The sequence below is a fragment of the Micropterus salmoides genome, unplaced genomic scaffold (genome assembly GCF_014851395.1).
Source record: "Micropterus salmoides isolate LMB-PRFRI ecotype aquatic unplaced genomic scaffold, ASM1485139v1 Ms_hic_scaffold_18, whole genome shotgun sequence".
NCBI lineage: Eukaryota > Metazoa > Chordata > Actinopteri > Centrarchiformes > Centrarchidae > Micropterus > Micropterus salmoides.
Genome location: NW_024040928.1, coordinates 20,927,740 through 20,955,115, shown reverse-complemented (window position 1 = coordinate 20,955,115; position 27,376 = coordinate 20,927,740). Strand labels below are relative to the sequence as shown.

Below are 27,376 nucleotides of genomic sequence, written 5' to 3'. Positions count from 1 at the left end.
GCTCAAAATTGCTTAAATCACCTTTCTTTCCCATTCTGACATTCAGTTTGGAGTTCAGGAGATTGTCTTGACCAGGACCACACCCCTAAATGCATTGAAGCAACTGCCATGTGATTGGTTGATTAGATAATTGCATTAATGAGAAATTTAACAGGTGTTCCTAATAATCCTTTAGGTGAGTGTAGTATCATTAGATAATGTTCACTCTATATTTAGTTCAAGACTGAAACACAGCGTGCAACCAAGTGAGTTCTGTGAAAATTTGCTTTCAGGTACTTATTGTCTTGGATTGATGTTGAAGGTTGAACATGGTGTCATAATCAGGTGTAGCATTTAATAGTCTGTTGAGAATCCTGAAAGTGGTAATTGACATTTTGTTGAACCTCTTTGTTGTCACCTGATACTGAATTGTATATCAAATGTTGCCAAGAAAGCCAACACATGGATTTTGAAACATCGTTATTGTTGTCATTACATTTATGAGGTAATTGATGAGAGAATGGAGTTCTGTATTTTATGACAGCGGTATAAACAACTTTCAACAGAAAGACAGATTGGACAATGCCCTCGTTGTGGCAGGGAAAAAATATTGTGACAACTTTTCTACTTTTAAGAATCACTGACATACCTGTATTAAAGAAATCTTTCTTAGCCACAGTAGCACCATTCCTTTATGTCAGACAGTCCACCCTGTGGTCCAGGCTGAATTATCTCAACAAGTATAAGATGGATTGACATGAAATTTTGTCCAACCATTCATCATCCTCAGAGAATGAAGCCTAATGACTTATCCTCTAGTGCAGGTCAAAGTTTTTACTTCTCAAGTGACATCCAGTATCTCTACTCAATGGATCGGCACTCAATCTTGTACTAACATTATTGGTTCCCCTACAATGTATCCTAATGTCAATGGTGATCCCCTGACTTTTCATAAAGCGCCATTATGTCAGAAACTCAACAAAATACCTGCTAAATGACATTTCCATCAGCCTCCGCTGTACATTTTAATTAACAATTGTAAGCATTCTAAAACGTTAACTAAGATGTTGAACATGGCAAACATTATACCTGCTAAATATCAGTATGTTAGCGTTGTCATTGTGAGAATGTTAGCAAATGGATGTTAGCATTTAGCTCGAAGCACTGATAGTGCTGATAGTGTGGCTGGAAACTTGTTAACTCTACAAATGACAGATTTGTATCATTTTTTGAATCTGAGTCATGTAAGATTGCTCAAGGACATTAAAAAGAGCTAATGGCTAAAATCCACAATTTCTGGGCCTCCACAAGGATACAACTTATGGAATGGGGGTATTTTTGCACTTTTCTGGTAATGACTCTTTATCATAAAAGGATTATAGTTGTTTTTTTCTCTCCAATCAATGCAAAGTGCACTGTGCCTTTTTGTAACAGACCTAAGCTCAAACTAATAATTTATTCATCCTGTATTAGTGTGACAGATACTGAAAAGTCCAGTGAGGTTAATCTGATTGTCGGGGCACTTACTTTCATAAAGACCCCAATCATCTGTTTAAGATTACTTGTTTGATTGACTTGTTCTGTTATGGAATTACAACACACCAGCCCTGATCTTGATGACAGAAGGCCCAGTCCGCTTTCTACAGCTGCTTCAGTACTATGTTAGGATCCTGTGACCCTATTAAAAATGAATGATGATCTGTTAAAATATTCATCAAGCGAGCGGGGGAAGCAGGTCTTGGTTCGGACTGGGTAGGCGGCTACCAAAAGCCTGACAGAAAGACATAGTGTAGTGGAGTTGTGCACTAGAATTAGAGTCTCATCAAGGGACAAAAAAGGAAAGAAAAGCGTGCTGACATTTTATTCCTCCATCACCGTTCACAGATAACACAGTGGCGTTAAAGTCACAGATTAATTATGGCAGACTGTTTTATCCTGAATTTCCTAATTAAAAATAGGAAACAATGTTTTCACATTCCTCAGTGGGGAATGGCAAGGCGGCACATGGCGTGATTAGAATGATGTCTGTGTAGCATCTTCCTTCCTATTCACTGAGTCTTGTTGGAGGGCTGAGTCTCCACCAGAGCTGGAGGAGCAGTTTAATTAAACCAGACGGCAGTGCACATTACCGTGCTCTGACCTTGGTTCTCCTCCTTCAAAGTGAAGTGGAAGAGAAAGCGAGAGGGGGGTGGCTGTTTGCCATAGCAGAAAAGCTTCATAAAGATAATCACCATTCATTAGCAATTCATTTTCCAGGCAAATTAGGTGCAAGACAAAGAGAAAAACAGAGAAGGAAAATTCAAACAATTACCACCCTGTAAAATCTCCCCTCGTTGAAACATTTAAAGATTGTTTTAAAACTTTGATTCAAAACCCTGCAAGCTATGTCACATAACGATCAGCATCTGTTGCTTTATTTTAGCTGTGGCTTTATTGTTCTGCTTTCCCATTGTTTATTTTTGCAGCTTTCATCACTTCTTGTTTTTATTGTTGTTGCTGCAGTACTCCCACTCCTCTGCAACACCCCAGGATGCCTCTTACTAGTGGAAAATTTTTCGGAGTCAGCTGTTCTGAACCTGTTCAATCCTGATAATAAAAATATTTTGATTGCTCACATAGTGGCGCAAAGCAATCATGTGCACTGCTGTGTCTCAGAGGCAAAAAAACAGTCTCATAAAGGTCATCGTCATCACTCCAGTTACAGAAAATACACATTTGCCTGCATAGTTTTGTCTCTTCAGTTTTTCTAGCACAGATTGCACACTTCGAAATTCTAACCGCTGGCTGATGGACAGCTTTGACTCTCACCTTTTCATTTTGTTTTCCCGTCAGGCACCATATTTCTGGCCGTCCAACTGTTGGGAGCCTGAGAACACAGACTATGGTAAGAGTCTTAAAGGGATCCATTGTTATTTGCTTTTCTTTTTTTTCCTCCCAACAAATTCTTGTGATAAATCCTCCTTTAAAATGTCCTCCCATGTATTTTAAGAAGCAATGCTTGGTCATAAAATTGATTATCTTAACACTACTTTTCAAATCAGTGGCGTAGTCCATTTTTTTGTAGTGAGTATACTGTGATTTTTCCCTCCCAGCCCCATACTCACCTGTCCCAGAGCGACATCCCATAAGCACCACCACACTTATTAATACATACAGTATGTATGTAATAGAGAGCATTCTGACTGGACTGCATAGGCTATGTGTTATAAACACTGCAAAGACTTTAACAGCCGATGACAGTTACAGTGTCACTTGTGTTGAAAAGTGGTGGGGACATTTTAGGGCTCAGATTAGAGTTGTGTCAAAACAGTTAGCATAGGAAACATGACAATCCAGAATATTGAGGTCACGAGGACAAGACTAGAAGATATGTTAATACCGTTCTTACCGATATTTTTCAGAAGACTTAACAAATGCTTGTCCCCAGTTTAAATGACACCTATGCAGGTGGGCAGAATAGACTGATTTTCATGTTTAATGTTAATCTAAGTCAGCCAGTTAGGAGCTGCATGAAGCCTTAGATGTTACATGAATCTGGTTCCTGGAGCAGGTTTTATCAGCTGGCAATTTTCAATGCACTTTTAAGAGTGTAAGTTGCAACTATTAACAATAATGGAAAGCTGAGGCTCAGTAGCAGTAAAAACAATGAACATAGGCCTATGTGCAGTTCTATCACCAATTACAGAATATTATTAACAGTGAGGACACAAAAAGTGGTCCACATCATCTCAAGCATAGGCTACTTATCTTCCAAAACCACTGTCAAACTTAGGTTATGTAGCGATCATCCAGGAACTGCTAACGTTACTTCTACTACTGTAGGCCTACACACACACACACACACACACACACACACACACACACACACAGCCTCCTGCATTAATTTATCCACCATATTACGTTAGAAAAGTTAACTACTTTTAGATGCAATTCAATATACCAACAATGCTGTTACAGTTCGGTTAATGATAGCGTTAATGATAACGTCTAAGCTGCTTTCACTCACCAGGTTACGTTATGATGGCATCAGCCTCATCTGGCTCGTTTCTGTCGTTTCAGTAACCATAACGTTCGTGTCACCTGCTGCAGCAGCGGTGTCACCACCCGGAGCGGCAGGAGATTCAGCTGCAGGCTTACCAAAACACTGAAAGAGTGTAGTTTGGGTTTGCTCGCGTTTCACATCTCCTTTAGTAAGCTTCGCCACACAGACGGGGTGAATTTATGAATGAACACGTGAAAGTTCTGTCACAAAACGATGTTGTTACGTATCATCTCGCTATTTTGAGTGTGTATACGGAAATCAGTGACCGTTCCTAGTGGGTATACGGCGAAGATTACACCACTGGTTCAAATGGAAATGCTTGTAACCACTGCATGGCAAGTGCTATATCTGTATGGAGTTGGATCAATCTCAGTATTAATGAATGCACACAGAAGGATTAACAAATATTTCCCCATAAAAATACTTTTGAATGCACACAAAAATATTTATTGTAAATATAAAACTAATTCAAAAATAAAAAGGTTCACAAATGTTTTTGTGATACACATTTCTTGTTTAAATAAATGTAATAGAAATCCACAAATATATGTATTTCAAAGTATTTGCAGTTTTCATCAAAAACATATTTGGTTGTTACATTCTTATACAAACGGTTAGGCTGCTTGTCATTTATGCCCTCTGTATTTGATTTTCAATAAAATACCATCACCAGCACCATCTTCAAACAGTCACCTTCCCCCTCTGATACACTGCCACCCCCACTCTCTGACCGCTCACCTGCACTCATGATCTGTGAAGAGGACGTGAGCCACCTCTTCCAAAGGCAGGAGATCAGGAAGGCTCCTGGCTCCGACAGTGTGTCTCCATCCTGCCTGAAAATCTGTACAGACCAGCTGGCCCCCATCTTCACAGATCTTCAACAGATCACTGGAGCTGTGTGAAGTTCCCTCCTACTTCATACGCTCCACAATCATCCCGGTCCCCAAAAAACCCACCATCTCTGGATTAAATGACTACAGGCCTGTCGCCCTGACATCTGTAGTCATGAAGTCCTATAAAAGAGTGGTGTTGGCCCACCTGAAGGAAATTACAGGCCCTTTGCTGGACCCCCTACAGTTTGCTTACAGGGCTAACAGGTCAGTGGATGATGCGGTCAACTTGGGAATGCATTATATCCTGCAACACCTCGACTCTCCAGGGACATATGCTAGGATCCAGTTCGTGGACTTCAGCTCAGCGTTCAACACCATCATCCTGAACATCCTCAGCACAAAACTCACCCAGCTCACTGTGCCAGCCTCCACATGTCAGTGGATCACAAACTTCCTGACTGACAGGAGTCAGCAGGCGAGGCTGGGGAACATCACATCCAGCACCCGGACTATCAGCACTGACACCCCCAGGGGTGTGTGCTCTCCCCACTGCTCTTCTCTCTCTACACCAATGACTGCACCTCAAGAGACCCATCTGTCAAACTCCGCCGACACAACGGTCATCGGCCTCATCCGGGACGGTGATGAGTCGATCAGCTGGCTTTCTGGTGCGGTCAGAACAACCTGGAGCTTAAAACGCTCAAAACTGGGCTTCAGGAAGAGCCCCCCGCTCTGCCCCCCATCACCATACTCAACAGTCCTGTGTCTGTTGTGGAATCCTTCAGGTGTCTGGGATCCACTATATCCCAGGACCTGAAGTGGGAGCCCAACACGGACACAGCTATCATCCAGTCTGTCCTCTGCACTTCCATCACTGTCTGGTTTGGTTCTGCCACCAAAAAGGACAGGAGCAGACTACAATGGACAGTCAGGACCGCAGAAAAGATCATCGGTGTCAACCTGCCCTCCATTCAGGACTTATACATTTCCAGAGTCAGGAAACCGGCAGAAAGTTCACTGCCGATCCATCTCATCCCGGACACAATCAGTTCCAGCGTCTCCCCTCTGGTAGGCGCTACAGAGCACTGTACGCCAAAACCAACAGTCTCAGGAACAGTTTCTTCCCACAAGCCATCACTCTGATGAACAGCTGATTTCTGACTCACAGTGTCAGGAACAATTCCTGTGCAATAACCCAGTAACTCTAATCAGCCACCTGTTTACTGACTAACACTTATTTATTCACCATTCTCTATTTCAGAGCTGTTCATACTGTTACATTGTCATATTGTAAATACTGTATACCAAATCCACCTACCTCAAGTCATTACTCCTGCACAAAATACTTATTTATTCCAGCATCCTTTGCACTATGCTTCATCGCACTGTGTACATGTATGCATGTATATGTACCTGTATATCACATCCACCTCCGACATGTACATAATCCTGCATCCTTTGCACTGTGCTCACTGCAGTATTTGTCAATGTCTATATTGTTTTTGTTCGTGTGTATATTTGTGTTGTCTACACAGAAGTCTGTCTGATTTTATTTTAATTATTGTGATTTTGTATTTCTGTATGAGTAAGCACATTGTGAGCAATGTACAATGCAGAATCAAATTCCTCGTATGTGTACACATACCTGGCAATAAAGCTGATTCTGAAATAAAATCATCATTCTGAGTTTGTTGTATAGCATCCCATCATGATCTGAAAATTCAGTCTCATGTGGGAATGGTGGACTCCGCCATTAACAATGAAAACAACCATACACAGTGGTAATTACACAATTTAAAGAACCAGACAGAGATTAAAGGCTCAGGAAACCTTTGCAGATGTTTTGAGTTAATTAGCCGATTAGAGCTCTTCTAGGGTCAACATTTATGTATTATAAAGTCTTTATTCTATAATTCTAATACATTTTGAGATACTGTAGTTTTGATTTCCATGAGCTGTAAACTGTAATCATCAAGATTAAAACAAAAAAAGGTTTGAAATATTTCACTTTATGTGTAATGAATCTGAAAGTTTCACTTTTTGAATTAAATCCATGATTTTCTAATTTTTTAAATTTAATATATTTTCATATTTATGATATTCAGAAGCACATAATAATAAAACCTGACCTGGCATTGTGAACACACTATATCCGGTTATACCTGTATTTGAAAACAAATAACATCACACTGAGCTATGTACGGTAGCACTACTTGTACCCTCCGCTGAAGAGAGCAACGTTCAACAGGATTAGTCAATCACCATTCCACTTCATTCCCTTCATCCTGTCATGGAGGCAGCCATGGAGTTTAGGGCTCAGCGCCTCTTCACACTCCACCTCCATAATCCCAAAGCAACAGATAGGTGGACAGGCGTCTTCCGAAACTGATTATACTCTCATAATGGGAGGTGAGGAGAGGTGAGGGAGGTACATAGGGGATAAGAGATGCATGGACGAGTGGATGAATGGAGGGAGCAGAATGTGTATACTGATAAATCCCAGTCTTTGATCCTCTCTGTCCCTCTCTCAGCTATCTACCTGTGCAAGCGGACCATGCAGAATAAGACCAGGCTGGAGCTGGCAGATTATGAAGCGGTGAGTGCTGGACTTTTTCTCTAAGCTATTACTTCTCATTATTGATCTGTGTGTCAAGCTTCAGACAGAAAAACACAACCTCTTCAGGTCATGTTTCTGTGTCTGTGATAATGAGATCTCAGAACGAAGTATATCTTAAGATTTAATTTGATTTAGTTAATTTTTTGAGATTTTTGATCATAATGTCTCCGTGTCTGTATCTTCCCCCTCTAACAGGAGAATCTAGCCAGACTGCAGAGAGCCTTTGCCAGGAAGTGGGAGTTTATCTACATGCAAGCTGAGGCCCAGGTCAAGTAAGTGTGCTCTGTTACCACAGAAACACATGAAAGTACAACACACGAGGTGATGTCATTCACACCTAAGGTAAAAGATCAACAATACAGTACAATGTCGGTGTGACCTCCTATACCATGAGTGTTTCTGGAATTACTTACCACATTATCTATCCAGGGTTATCAGGGCACCCAAGCTCTGCTGCTTTATGTTACTGAGGTAGATGATGTGAATATTTTTTTAAACCAAGAGTGATAGACCGTATGTTTTTAAACATATGGAAGTTGGAAAATAGAGACAGAAGAGGGGGAAACGATGGATACCAGCCTTTACCAAAACTCTTTGATTTTTTTTTAATAATCAACAGTAACATTGAAAGACACAAACACCAGGGCACCTGCATGTTCTTTACACTTTTGAGTGTGCACCTGCAACCCACAGTGTAAAACGCTTTGTTTATTGTGTCAATTGCTTGCAGCGTATGTGACCAACATTTCTAAAAAAGCTGGTGGTCACACAGATATCAAGCATACCACTTGTTCAGGCAGGCAATGAAGTCAAGCTCAGCTCACAATCCCAGCACATCATCAGCCATTTTAAAGGCAGCCACATCAGCTGACTGCTCAGCTGGTTCCTCTTTTGAGGAATAACTACTCTGTTCTGTACCTTGGGGGTTCTTTACTGCTGCTCTCTGCCTCTGGCTTTTCAAGAAAGCACATGGATGGGCAGAGAGGGGCTTTCCTTGCCTTATGTGTTTTTCCACATAGGCACGTGGAAGGGGAGGTCCCACAATTATGTTCTTTTGTCCAGGGAACATATCTTGAAATTGCTTTATGGTTAAAATTTGGAGGTGCTCTTCATGAATATGTAAACATCAAGATGTTCACTCAGAGGCCACTTTATTAGGTACACTGTTAACACTTTAGAATACGGTACACAAAACTGAGTTATTAATAAGGAATGAGTGAGGAACGAATCAGGAACAACCTGATGATTGTTAATGAGTTGTTCCTGAATATTTCTGAATAGAGGACTGTATAGTTGATAATGGAGAGTTGCTGGAGAACAGACAGAGATATTATAGCAATGAATTATTATTAGTTTATAAATGTCTGTGAATTGACATACTGACCACTCTCAAGTAAACTGTTACATGGTCTACCACTTGAGGGGGGTCATTATCATGAGGTAAGAAGAATTACTTATCAACTACTCAGTATAATGTATCACTTTACTTGGGAGTGCACAAAAAGAGTTTACTAACTATCTATCTCATCCTTCTGTCTGGAGTCATCTGCCACATCTAATGCTGATGCTGGCAAAGCTGTATGGTGTATTTCACTCACTGACTGATTTCATCTGCAGGATTGACAGGAAAAAGGATAAAACTGAGAGGAAGATCCTTGACAGCCAGGAGAGAGCCTTCTGGGATGTCCATAGACCTGTAGTAAGCCACTGTCTCTGCATGTTACATTGTAGATGTTTACCTGATCTACCATCCATATACTGGCTCTTTTTTTTTTCTCTCTCCACATCTCTCTTGGGTTTACTGTAAAATAAAGCAGAAATACCAACCTTGACTGTAATATCGTTTTTTTCTAGCCTGGATGTGTTAACACAACAGAGATGGACATCAGGAAATGTAGACGCATGAAGAACCCTCATAGAGTTAAGAAGGTATAAGCTCCAGTGACGTGTGAAGGAAGTGATGCTAATCCTTTTGATGTGAAATTATTTTGAAACTCCTTGTAAGTGAAGGTCTTCCAAGGTTTTGAAATTGAAAAGAAAAGCTCCTTTTTAAAAATTGGTTTTAGAAAACCTTCACTTAAATGTATAGATGGAAAAACAATGTATGTGTCAGTGGACAAAAGTTCATCACTGTTCTTTAAAGAGATTAACTTTCAGGCAAGCAATCATTTTTTAATTACTGAAATTGTATCCCTTTAATTTCACCAACACAGTGCACTGTGGCTTTTCTTGGCAGCTATTTTCATTACTTCTCTGCACTGCAAGAACATAATAACTACGCATTCTATCTCTTTATTAACTCTCGCACTTCTCTCTCATCATGTTCAAATGGTTCAGTCAGTGTATGGTTTGGTGGAGGAGGGAACACAGTCACAGAGTCCGATACATACTCCTTTGCACCACTGCAGGAAAGGCACCAAGGAGGATGTGGAGAAAGAGGTAAAAATCTGTCCAAATCTTGTGCATTGTTGAAAAAACATTCAAACAGTATTTGTCTGCTGCAATTAAACACTGACTCCTACCATCCCCTCTTTCAGATCTTATTCCTGAACACCCAGCTAGATCGTCACTGTATGAAGATGTCTAAAGTTGCTGAAAGGTACAGGAAACCCATGTCTCGGCTGCACTAAAAATACCGCACATTATGAGGAGCATGTCTGATCTTTATCTTTTCAGTCTACACATTATGTTAGCTGAGAAGGAGACACCAGCTTTGCTCATAAAAAGACCGCCTGCCTGCTTTCCCATCTGCTGCACACTCTGTGACCATCTATAATCAAACTTCCCTTTTACTGTATCTGAACTAGAGCAGTGGCAGATGGAGGTAATTTGATTTGGGTATCCCATCTAAACCTTTGCTGGTTTCAATTTGGCATTTAGAAGTAGAGTGTAGGTATAAAAATTCCACAGCATTTGTGCTGTTGTTTTGGTTTGGGGATGAATTGCGTTTACAGTAGGTTGTTGTTGTTTCTCCCTGGATTTTCCTGATTCTCCCCATGAGTTTGGCAATTTAGAATAGGAAGCCAATGGGCAAGGCACAGGCTAACTCATGCCACTCAACATGCATGTCACTCCTATCAGTGTGGCAGCCCATGGAAAAGAGAACAATGAAGGCTATCTTAACTAACCTAGTACTTTAAAATGGGGTCAAACAACCAGGATTAAATAATTGAAGTGAGATTAGAAGATACAGAAATGCTATATGGGCACTGCAAAAATCTCCATCATATCAAATATTTGTCCATAGTCCTAAAAACCTTTTATTAATATAAGTGGAAAGAAATGTACCATTGCAGTAGGAATATTTCAACCTAAGATTAGAAAATGTAAGGAATACTAGTAATGGACATACTGTGCAATTGATGCATTGGTATCCTTGTGGTTCTTAACAGAAGAATTTCTTTTGTACCCTCGCCTCCACAAATGCCCTCTTTGTATGTTACCAGAGGGACCCCTGGTTTGGATCTACAGAATATGACTTAATAAGGATATGAGGAGGGGCTATATTTAGATCTATAGGATAAAACTGTATGAGGATAAAATGAGAGGGTCTATACAAGTGAATGTTCTTGAGTGTTAGAGCCATTAAGAAAAATCTTTTGGATTATTTCATATTCAGTTATATTAATTTTCCTTTGTGTTTCACTTGGTAATATTTTATGTTTGTCTCAGACAGATGTCATGTGTGTATTTAAATTAACATGTGTAGTTGTGCTCCATTAGTTTGTCCTGTTAAGTCAGAGATATTCAAGTGCCGTAAAATGCAGCTAAGTGTAGTAAAAATGAGGTGAGAGCACCTATTGGCACCTGCTGCGGTAAAAAAGGGCAGCCAAGCAGGAAATGGAGCAACAGTTTTCTGACCGTCGTGTATAGCAATTGGAAATTTTGAAGTTACCTGTGTGTAAGTACGTTTGATAGAACACACAGGATTTAGGACTCTGCTGGAGACGTTTATTTTGTAACTTTAGTCTTTTATTTTGTCAAATAAAACACTCACTGGATTTTGCCCTCTTTGGAAAGCACGAGTAAGAAACTTTATGTCCTGCGTTAGTGGCAAAAGAAGTTCTAAAAGTTGCCACTACATTGAGTATATATTTCCATATACTGTTCTGCTTCCCGGTCATCACAATAAAATCTTGAGTTGAACTAAAGCAGATGCAGTGTTTTTGTCTGTATAATCATCACAGCTGAAGTTAACCCTACACTAGAAATGAGTGTCTACCTTACAACAAGAAACAATACAGCTTGTTGCTGTACTTTGTGAAATTATAGGGGGAACTGTTTGAATACTTGAATCCGGTTGATTTATTTTATTTTTTTATTGTGCTGGCATAATTTTGACTTTCAATTGAATTTAAATTAGACTTAAAGGTGAAGACAAATATATACCAGATACAGTAAGAGGTGTTGTACAGGGCAGTCAGGGTCCGGCATTCTAACGGTTTAGATGAGAGCAAACTGTCGGTCAAGAAGATAATGGCAAAAGATGCTGCAAGGTGGGGATAGGGGTTATGGTTGGCATGACACAACCTCAAAGCAAATATTGTAAGCTTAACAAATGTTAGATATGTTGCGGGGTTATTGCATTAAGCTGTACAGACATTCTTGTTACTTTTGTCCACATTCCCTATAGTGCAAGAGCGACACGGAGAATTATGTATGCATGGGTGTGTTTCTAGTCCCTGTCGCTCCAGTGTGGCAGACACATTCCTGTGCTTGCTTGCCCGACAGTCCCATCCTCTGCTCAGTCAGCCAGGACAGCCATTACTTTCCAGCAGAGCAGAAAACCGTGATTACTGCTGGCTGCTGTGTTAGTCTACCTCCCTGACCCTTTAACCTCCTAACTTCAAGCACTGAGCTGAGTTTAATTGGTGCTCCACAGAGGGGATAGTTCAGGGCATTTATCAAAACACTGCAACAACCAACATGACAAACAGCATCAATCATGTTGGACAATAACATTCAAAACTGTGTTAACTACTGGTGGGAAGTCACGTCCTAATATGGGTCGAGTGTCCAGTTTGTTGATTCTCGGTTTACTTTTACTTTAGTGCCTGAAGTGTGGACTATAAAACTCTTGCATTCTGTGCATATGTAAGTATGTAAAGGCAAAACAACTGAACAGAAGTCCATGCACAAGTACAGACTCATATAAACAAAGTATGAGTGCTAAACGTGGAATTCATGTGAGCTCAGTCGAAAAACTACTTTAATAATGTCCTACAGCTGTTTTAGTGCATCTGAGCACAAGCAAAGTAGATATGTAATTATAATACAATAAAGCTGATACATTAGAAGAATACAATGGAAGAATCCCTTACGATGCTGTCAAAGGTGGGCTCTCACAGGATGATGCCTCACTTCCAGTTAGAATTTAATGCTATTTGGGTTCAAGGTTTAATGCTAGGGATGCAAAGGGTCTGATGGTGAGCAAAGATAGTCTTTTACTTGCTGTCTTTCTTGCAACTAAACGTATGCAGAACTCAGAAAGAACTGCATATGAACACCCAAACAAACCAAGAGCTCAGGTTGTTCATGCTGTCGCTGTCCTTGGTCCTGATTCCCTTCTTCCTTTCTTGCCTTATGCATGGCTGTTATATGCTGTACTCTGCAGTGGTGGAGGATGTATCCAGATCCTTTTAGTACACTGCTCAAAAAAATAAAGGGGACACTTAAACAACACAATGTAACTCCAAGTCAATCACACTCCTGTGAAATCAGACTGTCCACTTAGGAAACAACACTGATTGTCAATCAATTTCACATGCTGTTGTGCAAATGGAACAGACAACAGGTGGAAATTATAGGCAATTAGCAAGACACCCCCAATAAAGGAGTGGTTCTGCAGGTGGTGACTACAGACCACTTCTCAGTTCCTATGCTTCCTGGCTGATGTTTTGGTCACTTTTGAATGCTGGCGGTGCTTTCACTCTAGTGGTAGCATGAGACGGAGTCTACAACCCACACAAGTGGCTCAGGTAGTGCAGCTCATCCAGGATGGCACATCAATGCGAGCTGTGGCAAGAAGGTTTGCTGTGTCTGTCAGCATAGTGTCCAGAGCACGGAGGCGCAACCAGGAGACAGGCCCAGTACATCAGGAGACGTGGAGGAGGCCGTAGGAGGGCAACAACCCAGCAGCAGGACCGCTACCTCCGCCTTTGTGCAAGGAGGAGCAGGAGGAGCACTGCCAGAGCCCTGCAAAATGACCTCCAGCAGGCCACAAATATGCATGTGTCTGCTCAAATGGTCAGAAACAGACTCCATGAGGGTGGTACGAGGGCTCGACGTCCACAGGTGGGGGTTGTGCTTACAGCCCAACACCGTGCAGGACGTTTGGCATTTGCCAGAGAACACCAAGATTGGCAAATTCGCCACTGGCGCCCTGTGCTCTTCACAAAATGAAAGCAGGTTCACACTGAGCACATGTGACAGGCGTGACAGAGTCTGGAGACGCCGTGGAGAACGTTCTGCTGCCTGAAACATCCTCCAGCATGACCGGTTTGGCGGTGGGTCAGTAATGGTGTGGGGTGGCATTTCTTTGGGGGGCCGCACAGCCCTCCATGTGCTCGCCAGAGGTAGCCTGACTGCCCATTAGGTACTGAGATGAGATCCTCAGACCCCTTGTGAGACCATATGCTGGTGCGGTTGGCCCTGGGTTCCTCCTAATGCAAAATAATGCTAGACCTCATGTGGCTGGAGTGTGTCAGCAGTTCCTGCAAGAGGAAGGCACTGATGCTATGGACTGGCCAGCCCGTTCCCCAGACCTGAATCCAATTGAGCACATCTGGGACATCATGTCTCGCTCCATCCACCAACGCCACGTTGCACCACAGACTGTCCAGGAGTTGGCGGATGCTTTAGTCCAGGTCTGGGAGGAGATCCCTCAGGAGACCATCTGCCACCTCTTCAGAAGCATGCCCAGGCGTTGTAGGGAGGTCAAACATGCACGGGGTGGCTGCAAACATTCCTGAGCCTCATTTTGACTTGTTTTAAGGACATTACATCAAAGTTGGATTGGCCTGTAGTGTGGTTTTCCACTTTGATTTTGAGTGTGACTCCAAATCCAGACCTCCATGGGTTGATAAATTTGATTTCTATTGATCATTTGTGTGATTTTGTTGTCAGCACATTCAATTATGTAAAGAAAGGAGTATTTAATTAGATTATTTCATTCATTCAGATCTAGGATGTTATTTTAGTGTTCCCTTTATTTTTTTGAGCAGTGTACATATACCAATACAACAATGTACAAGTACTGTACTACTGCTACTAAGTATTGTCAGTAAAATGTACTTAAAGTATCAAAAGTAAAAGTACTATTTCTGCATTAAAATGTATCTTGTGACTGATATATGACTCTACTGAATGATATTAGATTGTTGTTACTGATTCATCATTGTGTCAAAAGGATGTCTGTTGTAGCTGCTTGAGGTGGAGCTACTAATGAGGTGGAGCTACTAATGAGGTGGAGCTACTTACTAATTCATATAGAGTTGGCCAGTTTAGTCCAGTGGTTCTTAAACTAAGGGTTCGGGCCCCCCCCAAAGGGTCACAAGATAAATCTGAGTGGTCATGAGATGGTTAATGGGAGAGGAAACCACTGGTTTAATCTTTGAAAATGCATTGTATTTTATAGGATTATCCCAATAATTTTCTTTTTAATGTAAAATCTTTAACTGAAAAATAACCAGTAACTACAGCTGTTAACTGAATGTAGTAAAAACTATAACCTGTTTTCTATCTGAACTCTAGTGGAGTAGAAGTATAAAGTGTTTGAGTGTTGAGTTTCTCAGTTGACTGAATTATTAGTTCCTATTGTTGATAGTGTTTAACCCAATTCTAAGATAGTACTGGATGTTTGTTAGTTTACAAGCTCTACAGGCCTGATTAGGCCTTTCGGTGTCTTTTATTACACAAAAAATGCCTCAATAGTTACACAATCTTTTTTTGACGCCTGATAAGAGTCAACATTTTATGCATTCATATTCTCTAGTCTAATAACGTGTAAATGAAAGGGTTGTAGAAGGTATAATCTAGTTAAATATAAAACAACACTGGACTGAACTCCTCCCACCTGGTCCTGGTTTTTACTTTAAAACACAGGGAACAATACAACCTTGCAGTATATAGAGGTACTGTTGAGATTTACATTTTGCTATTCTTTTAAACAACTTGAAGATGGAAGCTTTGGCATAATCAGTTGATTCATAACAACAACTATTTGTTGTTATGAAAAATGTTTTTACAAAGCTTGTAAGTGGTCGAATGTGTTATAGCTGCAGGACAGATACAGTAAATATTGTATGTAATGGAGGGATTCTACAGTGGCTAACATGTCCGAAAGAAACCACATTGTTTTATAATACATTGAGTTATTTTTTAAACTGTGAGGAGCAACATTTTCAGAGTCCAGCTATTGATGCACTTTCTGCTTCACTGCATCTCTCAGTTCATGTTTATCTCAGACTATCAAAGAGAAGTAGGAGGTTCACATCTGAGCTTTGGTGATTTTGATTAGAACAGATGTTCCTGCTTAACAATTTCTTTCTTCATAATTTTCTTCTGAAAACTTTCCAGTCACAATTGTTTTTGCTCAACTTTGACCAGCTATGCCTTCAACCTCTTCTGTCTTCTGTCCCTTGTTTGTGCGTGTGTGTTTGTGTGTATCTTTGTGTGTCAGTCTGATAAGCTACACTGAGCAGTTCATGGAGTATGACCCATTTCTGACTACACCGGAACCGTCCAACCCATGGACCAGCGATGATTCCTCCTTCTGGGATCTGGAGGCCAGGTACAAAACCAGAAACCACAGCAGTGTCACTTTAACAGCTAGTGAACATTTCTACACTTTATACAAACTGCAAAACAGTGTTTATAAGGATTATGGTAATCACTGCCTATTTCTATTGAATATTGACTTGTGTGCTGATAATTTCTGATTACCAAGACATGTAAAAAAACAAACAAAAAAACAATGTTGTGATAGGGTTGTATTTTATTCTATGTTCTTTGGTTGAACGTAATACAATTGTTGTGGAAAGAGACACTTCACAGAAAATAAATGTCTCTTTACACTAAGGTGACACTTTTATCTCTGGCTGATGATATTTTCAGCTTCTCAGACATTTAAATTGTACACATCAAAGGGTGTTTACAGGTCTTGGGGAGTACAACTGGTGATTAATGTCCTCAAGTGATGTCACTTGAGGCGGCTGAAGACCACAAGTTTGAAAATGAAAAAAGTCAGAGTGGGTGTGTGTATTTAGAAAGATTTGGGCTTACCAGACTTCTGTAGCCCATTTCTCATTTCTGCCTGACGCTAGGGCCTCAAGGCTACATTAGCTGCTATTTATCTCTGACTGAACTGCCAGCGGTGGAGTTGCACTGTGGGTAATGTAGGTGCCAGGGGAAGAATGCATGAATGTATGGAAAGACGATATAAACTGTCCAGTGCGTACTGACATTTTCCAGACTTGAGTGGTGCATGCTAAAAAAAATGTCCACCCTAAACATAGTTTTTTAATCATTTTTACTGAATCTTTAATCTGCTAAAGTGCAGGGGGTTTTTTTGAAAATAAATAGTATATTGAACAGAGACTCAATAAAACAGATAACTGCTGTGGAATCAAGTGTGATTTAAGAGCAGTACTGAGTCCAGCGCGGGATTTTAATAGGTAATCACTTTGAGTGATTGGCCATTTCCTGAAGTAGCTTGATCAATCAATCCAAATCAAATATAAATATATAAACAATGTCAAATTATTGATCATACACTGAAATGTTATCCAAGTTGACTAGTTCTGCAATCCTGGAATTATGCAGGAATTAATTAGAGCAGACTTAAAATCATTATGCCTAATGTAGCTTAAATTCAGCTGAATTGATTAATTGCACCACAGGAGAAAATATATTCCCTGCAGAGATTAAAATGATTGGATTTTCAGATGACTGTTGTCATAATGCGCAGCTATCCAGACGCTAATATCACATCAGCCTTTTTAAGATGTCCGAGTCCAATCAAATTTTAGGTTTTAAAAAGTGTTATCCCTTCCCCTGTATTCATCTGTCAGCTCTCCCCAGTCTGAGCATTTGTCATCCCTGCAGAAGCTTTGGGTAGATTTTTATGCTACTCCTCCATTCTCTCATCTCTCTTAGTAAGGAGCCCAGTCAACAAAGGGTGAAGAAGTGGGGTTTCTCTCTGGAGGAGGCCCTGAAGGACCCCGCAGGACAGGAGCTCTTCTTCAAGTTTCTGGAGTCAGAGTTCAGCTCAGAAAACCTGCGGTGAGAACTCAAGACTTTTTAAACTTTTGTTGCATTTGTGACATTGTGAGGAGAGTATAACAGTTATTCAAAAGTTATTTCATTGCTCTGAAAATAGACAGAAAACACAGATTTCTCGTTGGCATCCCTTTTGTTCCAACCTACTATTTTAACCCATTTGCACGCTGTAAACATGGCAAGAAACAAATCAAGTGAAATATTTTCCAGTTCCCAGTTGTTTGTGAGGTACTGGAGATCTGTGCCTTGAACAAACAAAGAAAAGAGCGCCCCTCGCAGAAATCTAAATGTCACACAAAACTTCAGCGTAAAAAAGGAGTAGGAGAAGCTTAGCATAAAGAATGCAAGCAGGGGGAAACACCTAGCCTGGCTCTCTCCAAAGGCTAATTATACGCCTACCGACACCACTACAGCTTCTATCATGCTGTGTTGCATTTTCGCTAACAACATTACTCGGGGAAGTCACTGCTCACGGCTGTCTTTCGCATATACGTGGTTACAAAATGTAACTTCTAGTAAAACCACAAATAGTTTTACATTTCTTTTTATGGCTTAGCAAAGAAGATATTTAGTAAGTTTTGGAGAAGCTAATTTTTAACTTAGACAGGGCCAAGCTAGCTTCCCCCCACTTCCAGTCAAATCTATAACATACTGTGCATTTCTAGTTAATGAAGCACAAAGCATTTATTGGCTAATATTCTCTCTAATATCCTTGTGTTGCTAGTGTCATGTAGCCAGCGAGATGGCTAAATGACACTTCTGTATGGGCAGTCAATTTTGCAAAATCGCATTGGGGTTTGTCTCAGATGTATCCTCCTGTCATCCATCCGTTTATCCTTTCACCATCCCTTTTCATTTTACAGCTGCTCCTCCATGTGAGATAAACCCCCAAAACATACTCACACACACACATTCATACACATCCAGGCTCCCCAGTGTCCAAAGATAACATACAGGTAGCAAACAGTAAGGCTAATCACCCATATCCCGTGTGTGCTTGTATCTGTACTAATGTATGTCGTTTTTTGTCATTTAATGAGGGTGCTGATTTCACAGAATTATTGTTTGATTCATAGTACAAATATTAAATTCATCTTTCATTTAGTCATACAGCTTAATGGACTACCTCGTGTTTAGGTCTTTATGCAGCAGAGCAGCAATTGAGTGTTTGAGTGAGAGGGAGAGTGAGCATCTCAAAAGCCTGAGAGAGAACTTGTTTGGAGAGAGAGACCTACAGTATTAGGAATCGTATAGTCTGGGAATGAACTGTGAGATAACATGGAGGTTGTTAATACCTCTGAGCTACTGAGGGAGATAAGACACATAAAATATGAGAGAGTGAGCATAAACCCTTATCAACACTCGCCTCTCAGCTATCCCACCAGTGTCCTCGCCCCTCTCTCTCTCTTTCCCTCAACTCGTGTTTCCCTTTTCTGGACCTTTTTAATTGCTTTTATGAGGGAACTTTTGGAAGAGCACAGCAGAGGGAGTGACTGGCAGAGAGAGAGAGAGAGAGAGAGAGAAGCTGACCCCAGAGGTGTTTCTCTCAATACTGCTGATCCAGTCCACAGATCAATATAGATACAAACTAATATTGGAGGAAAGTCAGTCTGTGGCTCTCTGCTGCCTCTGGTGTTGAACACAGTTCATGGCCTGCTTCCCTGGATAACAGCTATGTTGCACTGAATATTTACTAGCATGAAAGTCTGAAAAAGCCACAGTGAATGATCTAAAATGAATGCCTTAAAATGTTAAACGTGGCTATTGGAAGTATTTCCTCCTCACAGGTTTCACACCTTTATTTTCCATCTTACTTTCGCTTAAAGAAAAGTTAACAGAAATTTTAGTTTCTGAATTAATGAATCTTACACATTCCCTGATGTTGCTCCAGTGGGCCGGCGGCTGGTATCTTTTTAAACTGTCTTGCAGCATTGCAGATTCAAATGCAAGTGTTGTGTTCCTCTCCCTTCCATTTACTTTTACATGTTTTGTAGTGCACTGATGTGCACAAGAGTGTTAAAATTCTTTTTAAATACAGTTTACCACAGGTTAACTACAGTGCGTCTTCAAATGAGTGAAATAAGAAGCCAGATAGCAAGATAATATCACTTATAATAAAGTTTTGATTGTTTTAGACATTTTGAGGACACGGCCATCACTTACATTACCATACCATTTTTTATTTTCAGTGCAAGTGAAATCATCCTACCCTACTGTCAGATTTTTGGTTAATTGTTTAAACCAAAATGTGATTTTTACTCAATTCTGTTATGTAAAATTACTCAATCTCTCACAGATACAGAACGTTACTACAGACAAACATATTCTGTGCTTTGTTTGGCAGGCTGTATTGACAAATAATTGTCTGACCTGAATTTGATTTGTTTTGCAGGTTCTGGTTGGCGGTACAGGACCTGAAAAGGATTCCCCAGCAGGACGTGGCACAGAGGGCTGAAGAAATTTGGGCCGAATTCCTGGCGGAGGGAGCACCCAGCGCCATCAACCTTGACTCTCACAGCTACGAACGCACGAGCCAGAACCTGAAAGACCCTGGACGATACAGCTATGAGGACGCACAGGTTAGACAAACACAACACACATGAAGGGGGAAGGAATGATAATATGAGTTAAATTTATCCCATTGGTAGATGTTTTTCCACCTCCTTTTTAACAATTTATTAATACCCAAAACTACCTTTGGAACTCAGTCATCAAACCAATCAAATGTTGTCATACAGGCCTCTATAGTGCAATAACAATGATATTAAAGTATTCCTCATTTTGCTGTGGACCCCACTATAAAGCCTATGGGAAATCCCAGTTTTAATGAAACATTTCACAGTAAAATGGAGGAAAAAGTAGACTAAAATCCCTTTAAAACCTTATTAAATCTCTCGCCCACACACAGACATAACAATATCTACAACTGACATGCATTTATATATTACATTCAAAAAAGAGAGCAAAAAATAATCCCTGTACTTAATGCAGAATCTCTCTTGGCGATGCAAGAACCAAACCTCCTCATTCCCACCTGTCAGCTGAAAGGTTAACCTGTCTAAACTGAAGTTCAATAATGAAAACAAATAAAACACCTGCTGCCTTTTAATGTACAGAATACAATGAATACAACCTCCGCACACTTGTTCCATTTAACTTGTTCGAAATCTAAGAGAGAGATGGAATAAGTTGAATAGAGAAAGGGAGGTAGTAACAGGCATCCATTCACAAATCTGAGCTCACAACAACAGTCTCATCCATAATCAAGCAATTGCCTTCATACTATACCAGCCACCCAAGTGTCCTCACACAATATCCATCTATTCTTTAGCTATACACACTTATCCTGTCGTAATCTGCATACATCATATAGTGCATATTCACCTGGTTATACAGGGCACGCACAAAAAGTAGCAGAACACGTGGCAGACCACTTTCATGGCTGCGCTCCATTGAATCTAACGCAAAATGAGTCGTTTTCTAGCTTTTTTTTGTTGTATTTTTCCAAGACATGGTCAAAGCTGTTCCTGGGGCACTTTTAATTGTTACAGTCTCTACCCAGAGAGGTTGAAAGGAGAAGTAGAATTTATTCATTTAACCCTTTGTTGACACCCGTAGAGCTGATCTGAGACCTTAGGTCTTGAAGGTGTACCTTAGTATCACACCGGGCTACTATATTAAAAGTATGTTAAACAGGATCCTGGGTTCTTAGCTGTTGATGGCGAGCTGGCTAAATATTCCCTGTTTACTAATATTCGGTACAGTGACTTCAGGCAGGATAAGTAGGCATAGACAACAAATAAACAATGTGTGTAAGAACAATAATAGCGTGGTGCCTCCACTGTGGAACTACTAAGCTCACCTTAAGAACTGTACTGAAGTTCCCCAGAATAATGGTAAGTATTTATAAGAAAGTCACATGTCATATGAACAACAATATATAGTATGAAAAAAAGGAAAAAACATTTATTTATATTCTCCTGGTACTCTCAAACCCAAGGGTTTCCTTTTTCCATTTTTTTTTTTTTTTTTTTTATCAACCCAAACCACTAAAGTTTTAAGTTCAAAGTTTAAACCTTACAATGAACCCTTAATAAATTGACTCTTCAAAATAACACTTTCCTGTTTGGTTTCTCTTAGGATGGAATAGAAAAAATATTAACCCGTGTGTGTGTGTGTGAGAGAGAGAGAGAACTGAATGAAAATAAATGTAATCTGTAAAGGTATCAGTAACAAAAGGTATAATAAAGTCCCCAGTACACACATCTGTACCATCACAGTTCGACTTTAAAATGTTCAAATTATTACCAAGCGCTTGGATTTGTAGACGTTGGGGCCCATACGGTGGTGCACATATGAAAGAGTAATCCTTTAACTCCCTGGTAGTACAGTTCAATGTTAATAAAAGTCTCCCCTTACTCACGCGGCTCCGTCACTCCGACAGTTCCCAAGAATCCACCGGCTGGTAGACGATGCAGTAGGTAGATGTCCGCGCGGCGATGCAATTCCCGTGGGCAGGCTAGTTCCCACGGCTCCACTTTCTCTCTAGTTCTCCGGTAAAAACTGCGCTCGTTGTCTACGCTGGTTGTCTCTCACGACAGTTCAAGACAATGTCCCTCTAGTTTAAAAGTCCGACAGTTTGCACTTTTACACTTTTCTCTGTTATTGCAAATACGAGTGGGGACTTACCGAGCTTACACTTATCACTTTAACTGGGGGGGGAAAAAACGACTGAGCCTGCTACGACACATAAATGAACTGCAAGGTAATATTTGTGCCCATACATGTGTACTTAGGTCTACAAATATTAATTCTCTCGTTCTCTCTAGTTCAAATGAAAGTTTTACCACACATCGATATACAGTCGCTTGTCTCTCGCACCTGCGTCTTCTCTCGTTCTTTCTCTTCCGACTATCTTTTTCTACCCTCTCCTCAAGTGATCTCTAATTGGCTTAGTTTACATCAATCAAAACAAACTGAAATTACATTGGTTAAGTTATCATGACACTGGAATTCACGAAGAGCAAAGCATCATGGAAGGTGTAGTTTTCCCATTAAAGCTCCCACATGTAAAGAAACAGTCCTTTCATGGCCCCTACATTCACTTTCCAAAACCTAAAACAAATCCAGAAAAATGTTGGTTGTGGATTGTTCCCAACGCTAGCTAACTTTCTACTGAATGTAACGTTATAAAGCCCCACTGTTGTGTTTTTTAATGATTGTAATAGTGAATAGAGACCTAACGTTACCCAGCTGTACAGGAACAATGTTGATCCTTTTTTTCACGTCAGTTTGAGAGCCTGAATACAACCTTCAAATGCACAATGCAACTGCAAAACTGTCTGCTTCTTTCTGAGATCGTTGTTTCCAAAAACTAGACAATATTTCTCTCTAGCAACAGTAACTAAGGGGGGCGTGGCTTAGTGAAAGATCAATCATGTCTATGATTGTTTATAATAAAAAGAATTAGCAGAACAAGAGAGCAGGAACCAAATCATCTTCATCTCTTTATATATAAGATACTGCAGGGGTTTTCAAAGTGTGAGGCGGGTCTCCCTATGGAGGCTCCAAAGAGGAGGCTCAGTGAATGGAAGTGAAACAATATTACATTACTTATTGCATTAGTTATCAAAAGGAGATCACATACAATAGCCTACATGTGTGAAAGTTCAGAGATACAGTATTTTCTCCCCCCCCATCAGTGTCAGAAACTAATGAATGCCTTAGGACAGACCTTTTTCTAAACTATTTGGTTTAGTAAGAAGTTATGTCAAACAGGAATATTACGGAGATGGTGGTGGAGAGCATTGTCTTACACATTGGTCCAAAATCTTCCATAGGTGGGAAACTGGGTTGAAATTAGTGAGCCCTGGTGCACGGAAGCATCTGCATTTTGTTTCTCCACTCTTTTATTCAGGGTTTTCCAATCATTACCATAAAAACATGAGCGCGGTATCAGTGTTCTCAGCGAACTCTCAAAATGTGGAACTGTACTTTTTTAAACTGACTTGGACGTGGTTTTTTGTGGCACAGGATGTCTCAATTCAGGTATACAGTAGTAACAAAGCTCAGTTCCCCCCACCTTCTCTCATATTGCAGGGTCTAAGTGCCATTCAGAATTGATACATGACCCTTTTAATTTATATCTCTTCTGGTAATCAGTGTCAGTGTCTTCATAAACTCTATCCCACGCTGTTGTCTGTCCCATTTGTCTTTCTTATTCGCTTCACCAATATCAACTAATGGGTTTATATTGTGGGGTGATTTCTAGAGCATACGCCTCGCTGGGAGATGGATAAGGTTGGTGTGAAGAAGTGTTGGGTGGTGTCTATCAGATTTCCTTCTCCAGTTATAGGCTTAAAAGGGAAGAGTTAAAAAAGAAAAGATTTCTCCTGTCAGTGAGTTGGCAACATGCCACAATCATCTTTTTCTCCCCCAGTGACTGTGTTGTCTAGTTTACTCTGACTGAGATTGCAAGATTTGCATATAGTATAAAACTATGTTTTATCCTCCTTGTTCTGTCAAACATTTACACCCGTGTGTCCTTCTTTCTCTTTATGCCTCTTACCCTCACACTCTCCATTCAGGACCATATCTACAAGCTGATGAAAAGTGACAGTTATGCACGCTTCCTGCGCTCCAATGTGTACCAGGACCTGCTGATGGCAAGGAAGAAAGTAAGCGTGTGTCTGTCATCATCCCGTGGCTCAATTCCTAGCATGCATCCTAGCGTGTGTGTGTGTGTGTGTGTGTGTGTGTGTGTGTGTGTGTATAAAAGCTTTGAACACTGAAATGTTGAACTTTTCCCCCCTTTCCTTTTTTTTCTTTTCTTTCACTCTCTAGCCTGAAACAGAGCAGGGGCGACGCACTTCCCTGGAGAAGTTCACTCGCAGTGTGGTGAGTGCCCCGTCTGCTTTTAACGGCATTCATTGAAGTATGAAGAGTTGTGGTATGCCCTGCTGCTGTATCATATCCCAGCAGAAAGAGACAGATTACAGTGAATTTTGTGCGCAAAACTGAGTCACTGAATTAATTACTACAGCTACTATATCAGAAATTATAAAACTGATTCTTTCTTAGTGTATTAGTCACTGAGTATTTGTCAGGCTTATTTTTGCTACTTTTGCCCACTGTTATAATCATGAAAGCTACAAGCTTAATTTGTACTTGCAAACGTTTTAATGTAACTATTGCAAGTGCTCGATAATTCAAACTAATGCACTCTGTCTCCTTCCCTGAGGGGACATGTTCCTTCTCTTAATATTGGTTTCAAGAAATGGTCTGGTGATTAGTTGACTGAGGGGAACAAGTTCTTCATTGCATTAATTAATTTGTCCAGCTTTATTACCATAAACAAAAAGGTGCTTGCAGGAGTATTGAAGAGCACATGCAGAATAGAAGGAATTAAGACATCCCTGTGCTCTACACTACTTCTGTGTAAGGAGTTTTGTTTGCTCTCTTGATTCATGGAAGCGTGACCACTATTATTTCTTTCTCACAAACCAAACTCATTTCTCTGTAGATGATGAACACGTAGGAAAAGAATCAATCAATCAATAAATGTTATGCAAGTCTTGTAGTCCACAATGACATTTCCTTGTCACATCACTGATTTTGTTGTTCATTTACTGACAATCATGTGTTTAATGTCTACTAAACATACATCACAACTTTGACTTTTGCTATCTTTGTTAGCAAACCAGTTTCACTTTTCCTCCCACAATGCTTTTTCTAAATCCTCAGGAAAGCTTTTAACTTGATGACATTTTGACGGCCGTCACCCTCACCTCCCTTGCTCTCTCTACTTTGTACCAGGGCAAGTCACTGACGGGCAAACGACTGACCGGTCTCATGCAGTCGTCCTGACAAGGCCTGGATTAAGAGTAGGAGGAACCATACCCAGAAGAGCTGCTTACCCCTGGCAAGCAGGTGGAAAAGGACCCTGGGGTATTTGGGTGTGGCTGTGGAAGGCGGGTGAGGGCGCCACCAACGAGCCTAGACTGCTGGACTGGACTGCAACCACGTTTGAAAATCACCTCAGATCAGTTCAAGAAGACCGACATCATGCAATAAGTCACCAGACCTGAATCCAGGACAGTGCTGTCACAGTGTAGATGACAAACAATGCTACTCTTCTTAGGGGGTTTCTACTCAAAAGCCTGCACCACGCTAGGCTTTCTTGTTTGTCTTGTTTTTCTGTATCTACACTCATGTTTCTATGGTAGCTGAAGATGCTTATGCTTTACTTTCAGTGATATAAACACAGAATGCTTGAATGCCATCAAAATGAGACTTAGATTAATGCTGTAGCTAGCCGTTTTATCTTCACGTCATTCACTAGAATGATATAAAAGAAAGAGGGATGACCGTGCTCTTGAACTGCTCAATCATCACACTGATGGCAGTCAGACTTTCTGCTTTAATGGTGGAACAGGTGGAGCGGTACACCAACTTTTTAGTAAGAGCTTTTTGATCAATCAATTAATGTGGGATGACACAAGATTCACATACTTCTGTGTCCAATAGTGGTTTAGTTGGTCACAATGTGTGTTTATATTTTAGAATTATCATATAAACTTATTTCTGTTTTATGCTTATTACAGACTGATTAAAACTACCAGTGACAACTTGTATAATTTCTCCTCTAAACACTGTGACCTGCCGTTCCTGCAAAACAGGTAACAGGAAAATTCTTATTTTATTTATTATTATTATATTATATCTGGCACCTATAGGGCAGATAAGACAGAGTGTTTTCACCTGCAGTAGTCATCAACAGATAACAAAAAGCACAGTTCTGGTTATTTCTTAAAATTTCATATGTTACCACTGCCACTGTAATTGTTTTTAACAAGCATTTCTCAACAAAGCCTTGTGACAAACTCACTAAACAGACAGAGGTGTAAAAAAAGTTAAGGACAGATTGAGCATTTATCAGAGACAGGTGTATGACTTTAAATAAGTGATTTGATATAATGTCAGGCTTTATTCTTTTCTTCTGAACATTCCACTATAGGCGGCCACAACAAGGTTTATTGGGCCGACATCTAACCATTCTTCACCTTATGTAAAGAGGACCACGATAATAAAAGAGTAATGCACAATGAAGAGAGGGATTTGGCCCATTATTTCATATGTGTCTGTTAATTCCTCCAGGAGCTGCAAAGAAATCCACCTTTATATTCCATGAATTGGGGAAATATTCAAGTTTCCAGAACATACCTGGGGTAATGAAGAACAGGTACATCTTGGCTCTTTGTATTCACATACCGCCCTCTAGTGCATTTGGAAAGTAAGTGCTGGTAAATGTCTCAAGATTAATTCTCATCTCTCGCTAACTTGGACACAGTATACAGAATAAAAAAAAATAAAAAAAAATCAGAATGGCAAGCATTTAGAAATAATCCCACTAACTTTGATAACAGCATAGTACTTTAAGTTAATTCTTAAAATTATCACCCATATCCCAAAAATGTAACACTGTCTAAGACTTGAAAAAGACAATCTAAAACAAACATTTTATTCAATAAAAATTTCAGGAATGGTGTCCTGACAGTTTAAAGATTTCTCCTTATTTCTGAAAAATGCATTTCAACATAATTTGTTTAATCATAATATTCTTCAGTT

The 27,376-nt window shown here is 40.2% G+C and overlaps 1 protein-coding gene across 5 annotated transcripts in view; it reads left to right on the top strand.

Moving 5' to 3' along the window:
- Positions 1–26,853, top strand: part of LOC119908546 (regulator of G-protein signaling 6-like) — a 101,539-nt gene extending 74,686 nt beyond the window's left edge. For all 5 annotated transcript variants that reach the window (XM_038726317.1, XM_038726316.1, XM_038726318.1 and 2 more), the window contains 13 exons: positions 2,812–2,863; positions 7,386–7,450; positions 7,667–7,743; positions 9,089–9,170; positions 9,326–9,400; positions 9,809–9,910; positions 10,009–10,070; positions 16,152–16,262; positions 17,627–17,752; positions 20,142–20,328; positions 24,337–24,426; positions 24,593–24,646; positions 25,565–26,853. In XM_038726317.1, the coding sequence (XP_038582245.1) occupies positions 2,812–2,863; positions 7,386–7,450; positions 7,667–7,743; positions 9,089–9,170; positions 9,326–9,400; positions 9,809–9,910; positions 10,009–10,070; positions 16,152–16,262; positions 17,627–17,752; positions 20,142–20,328; positions 24,337–24,426; positions 24,593–24,646; positions 25,565–25,615 (1,134 nt within the window). In that variant the 3' untranslated portion in view covers positions 25,616–26,853. The remainder of the gene's footprint in view (positions 1–2,811; positions 2,864–7,385; positions 7,451–7,666; positions 7,744–9,088; positions 9,171–9,325; positions 9,401–9,808; positions 9,911–10,008; positions 10,071–16,151; positions 16,263–17,626; positions 17,753–20,141; positions 20,329–24,336; positions 24,427–24,592; positions 24,647–25,564) is intronic.
- The last annotated feature ends 523 nt before the right edge of the window (positions 26,854–27,376 follow it).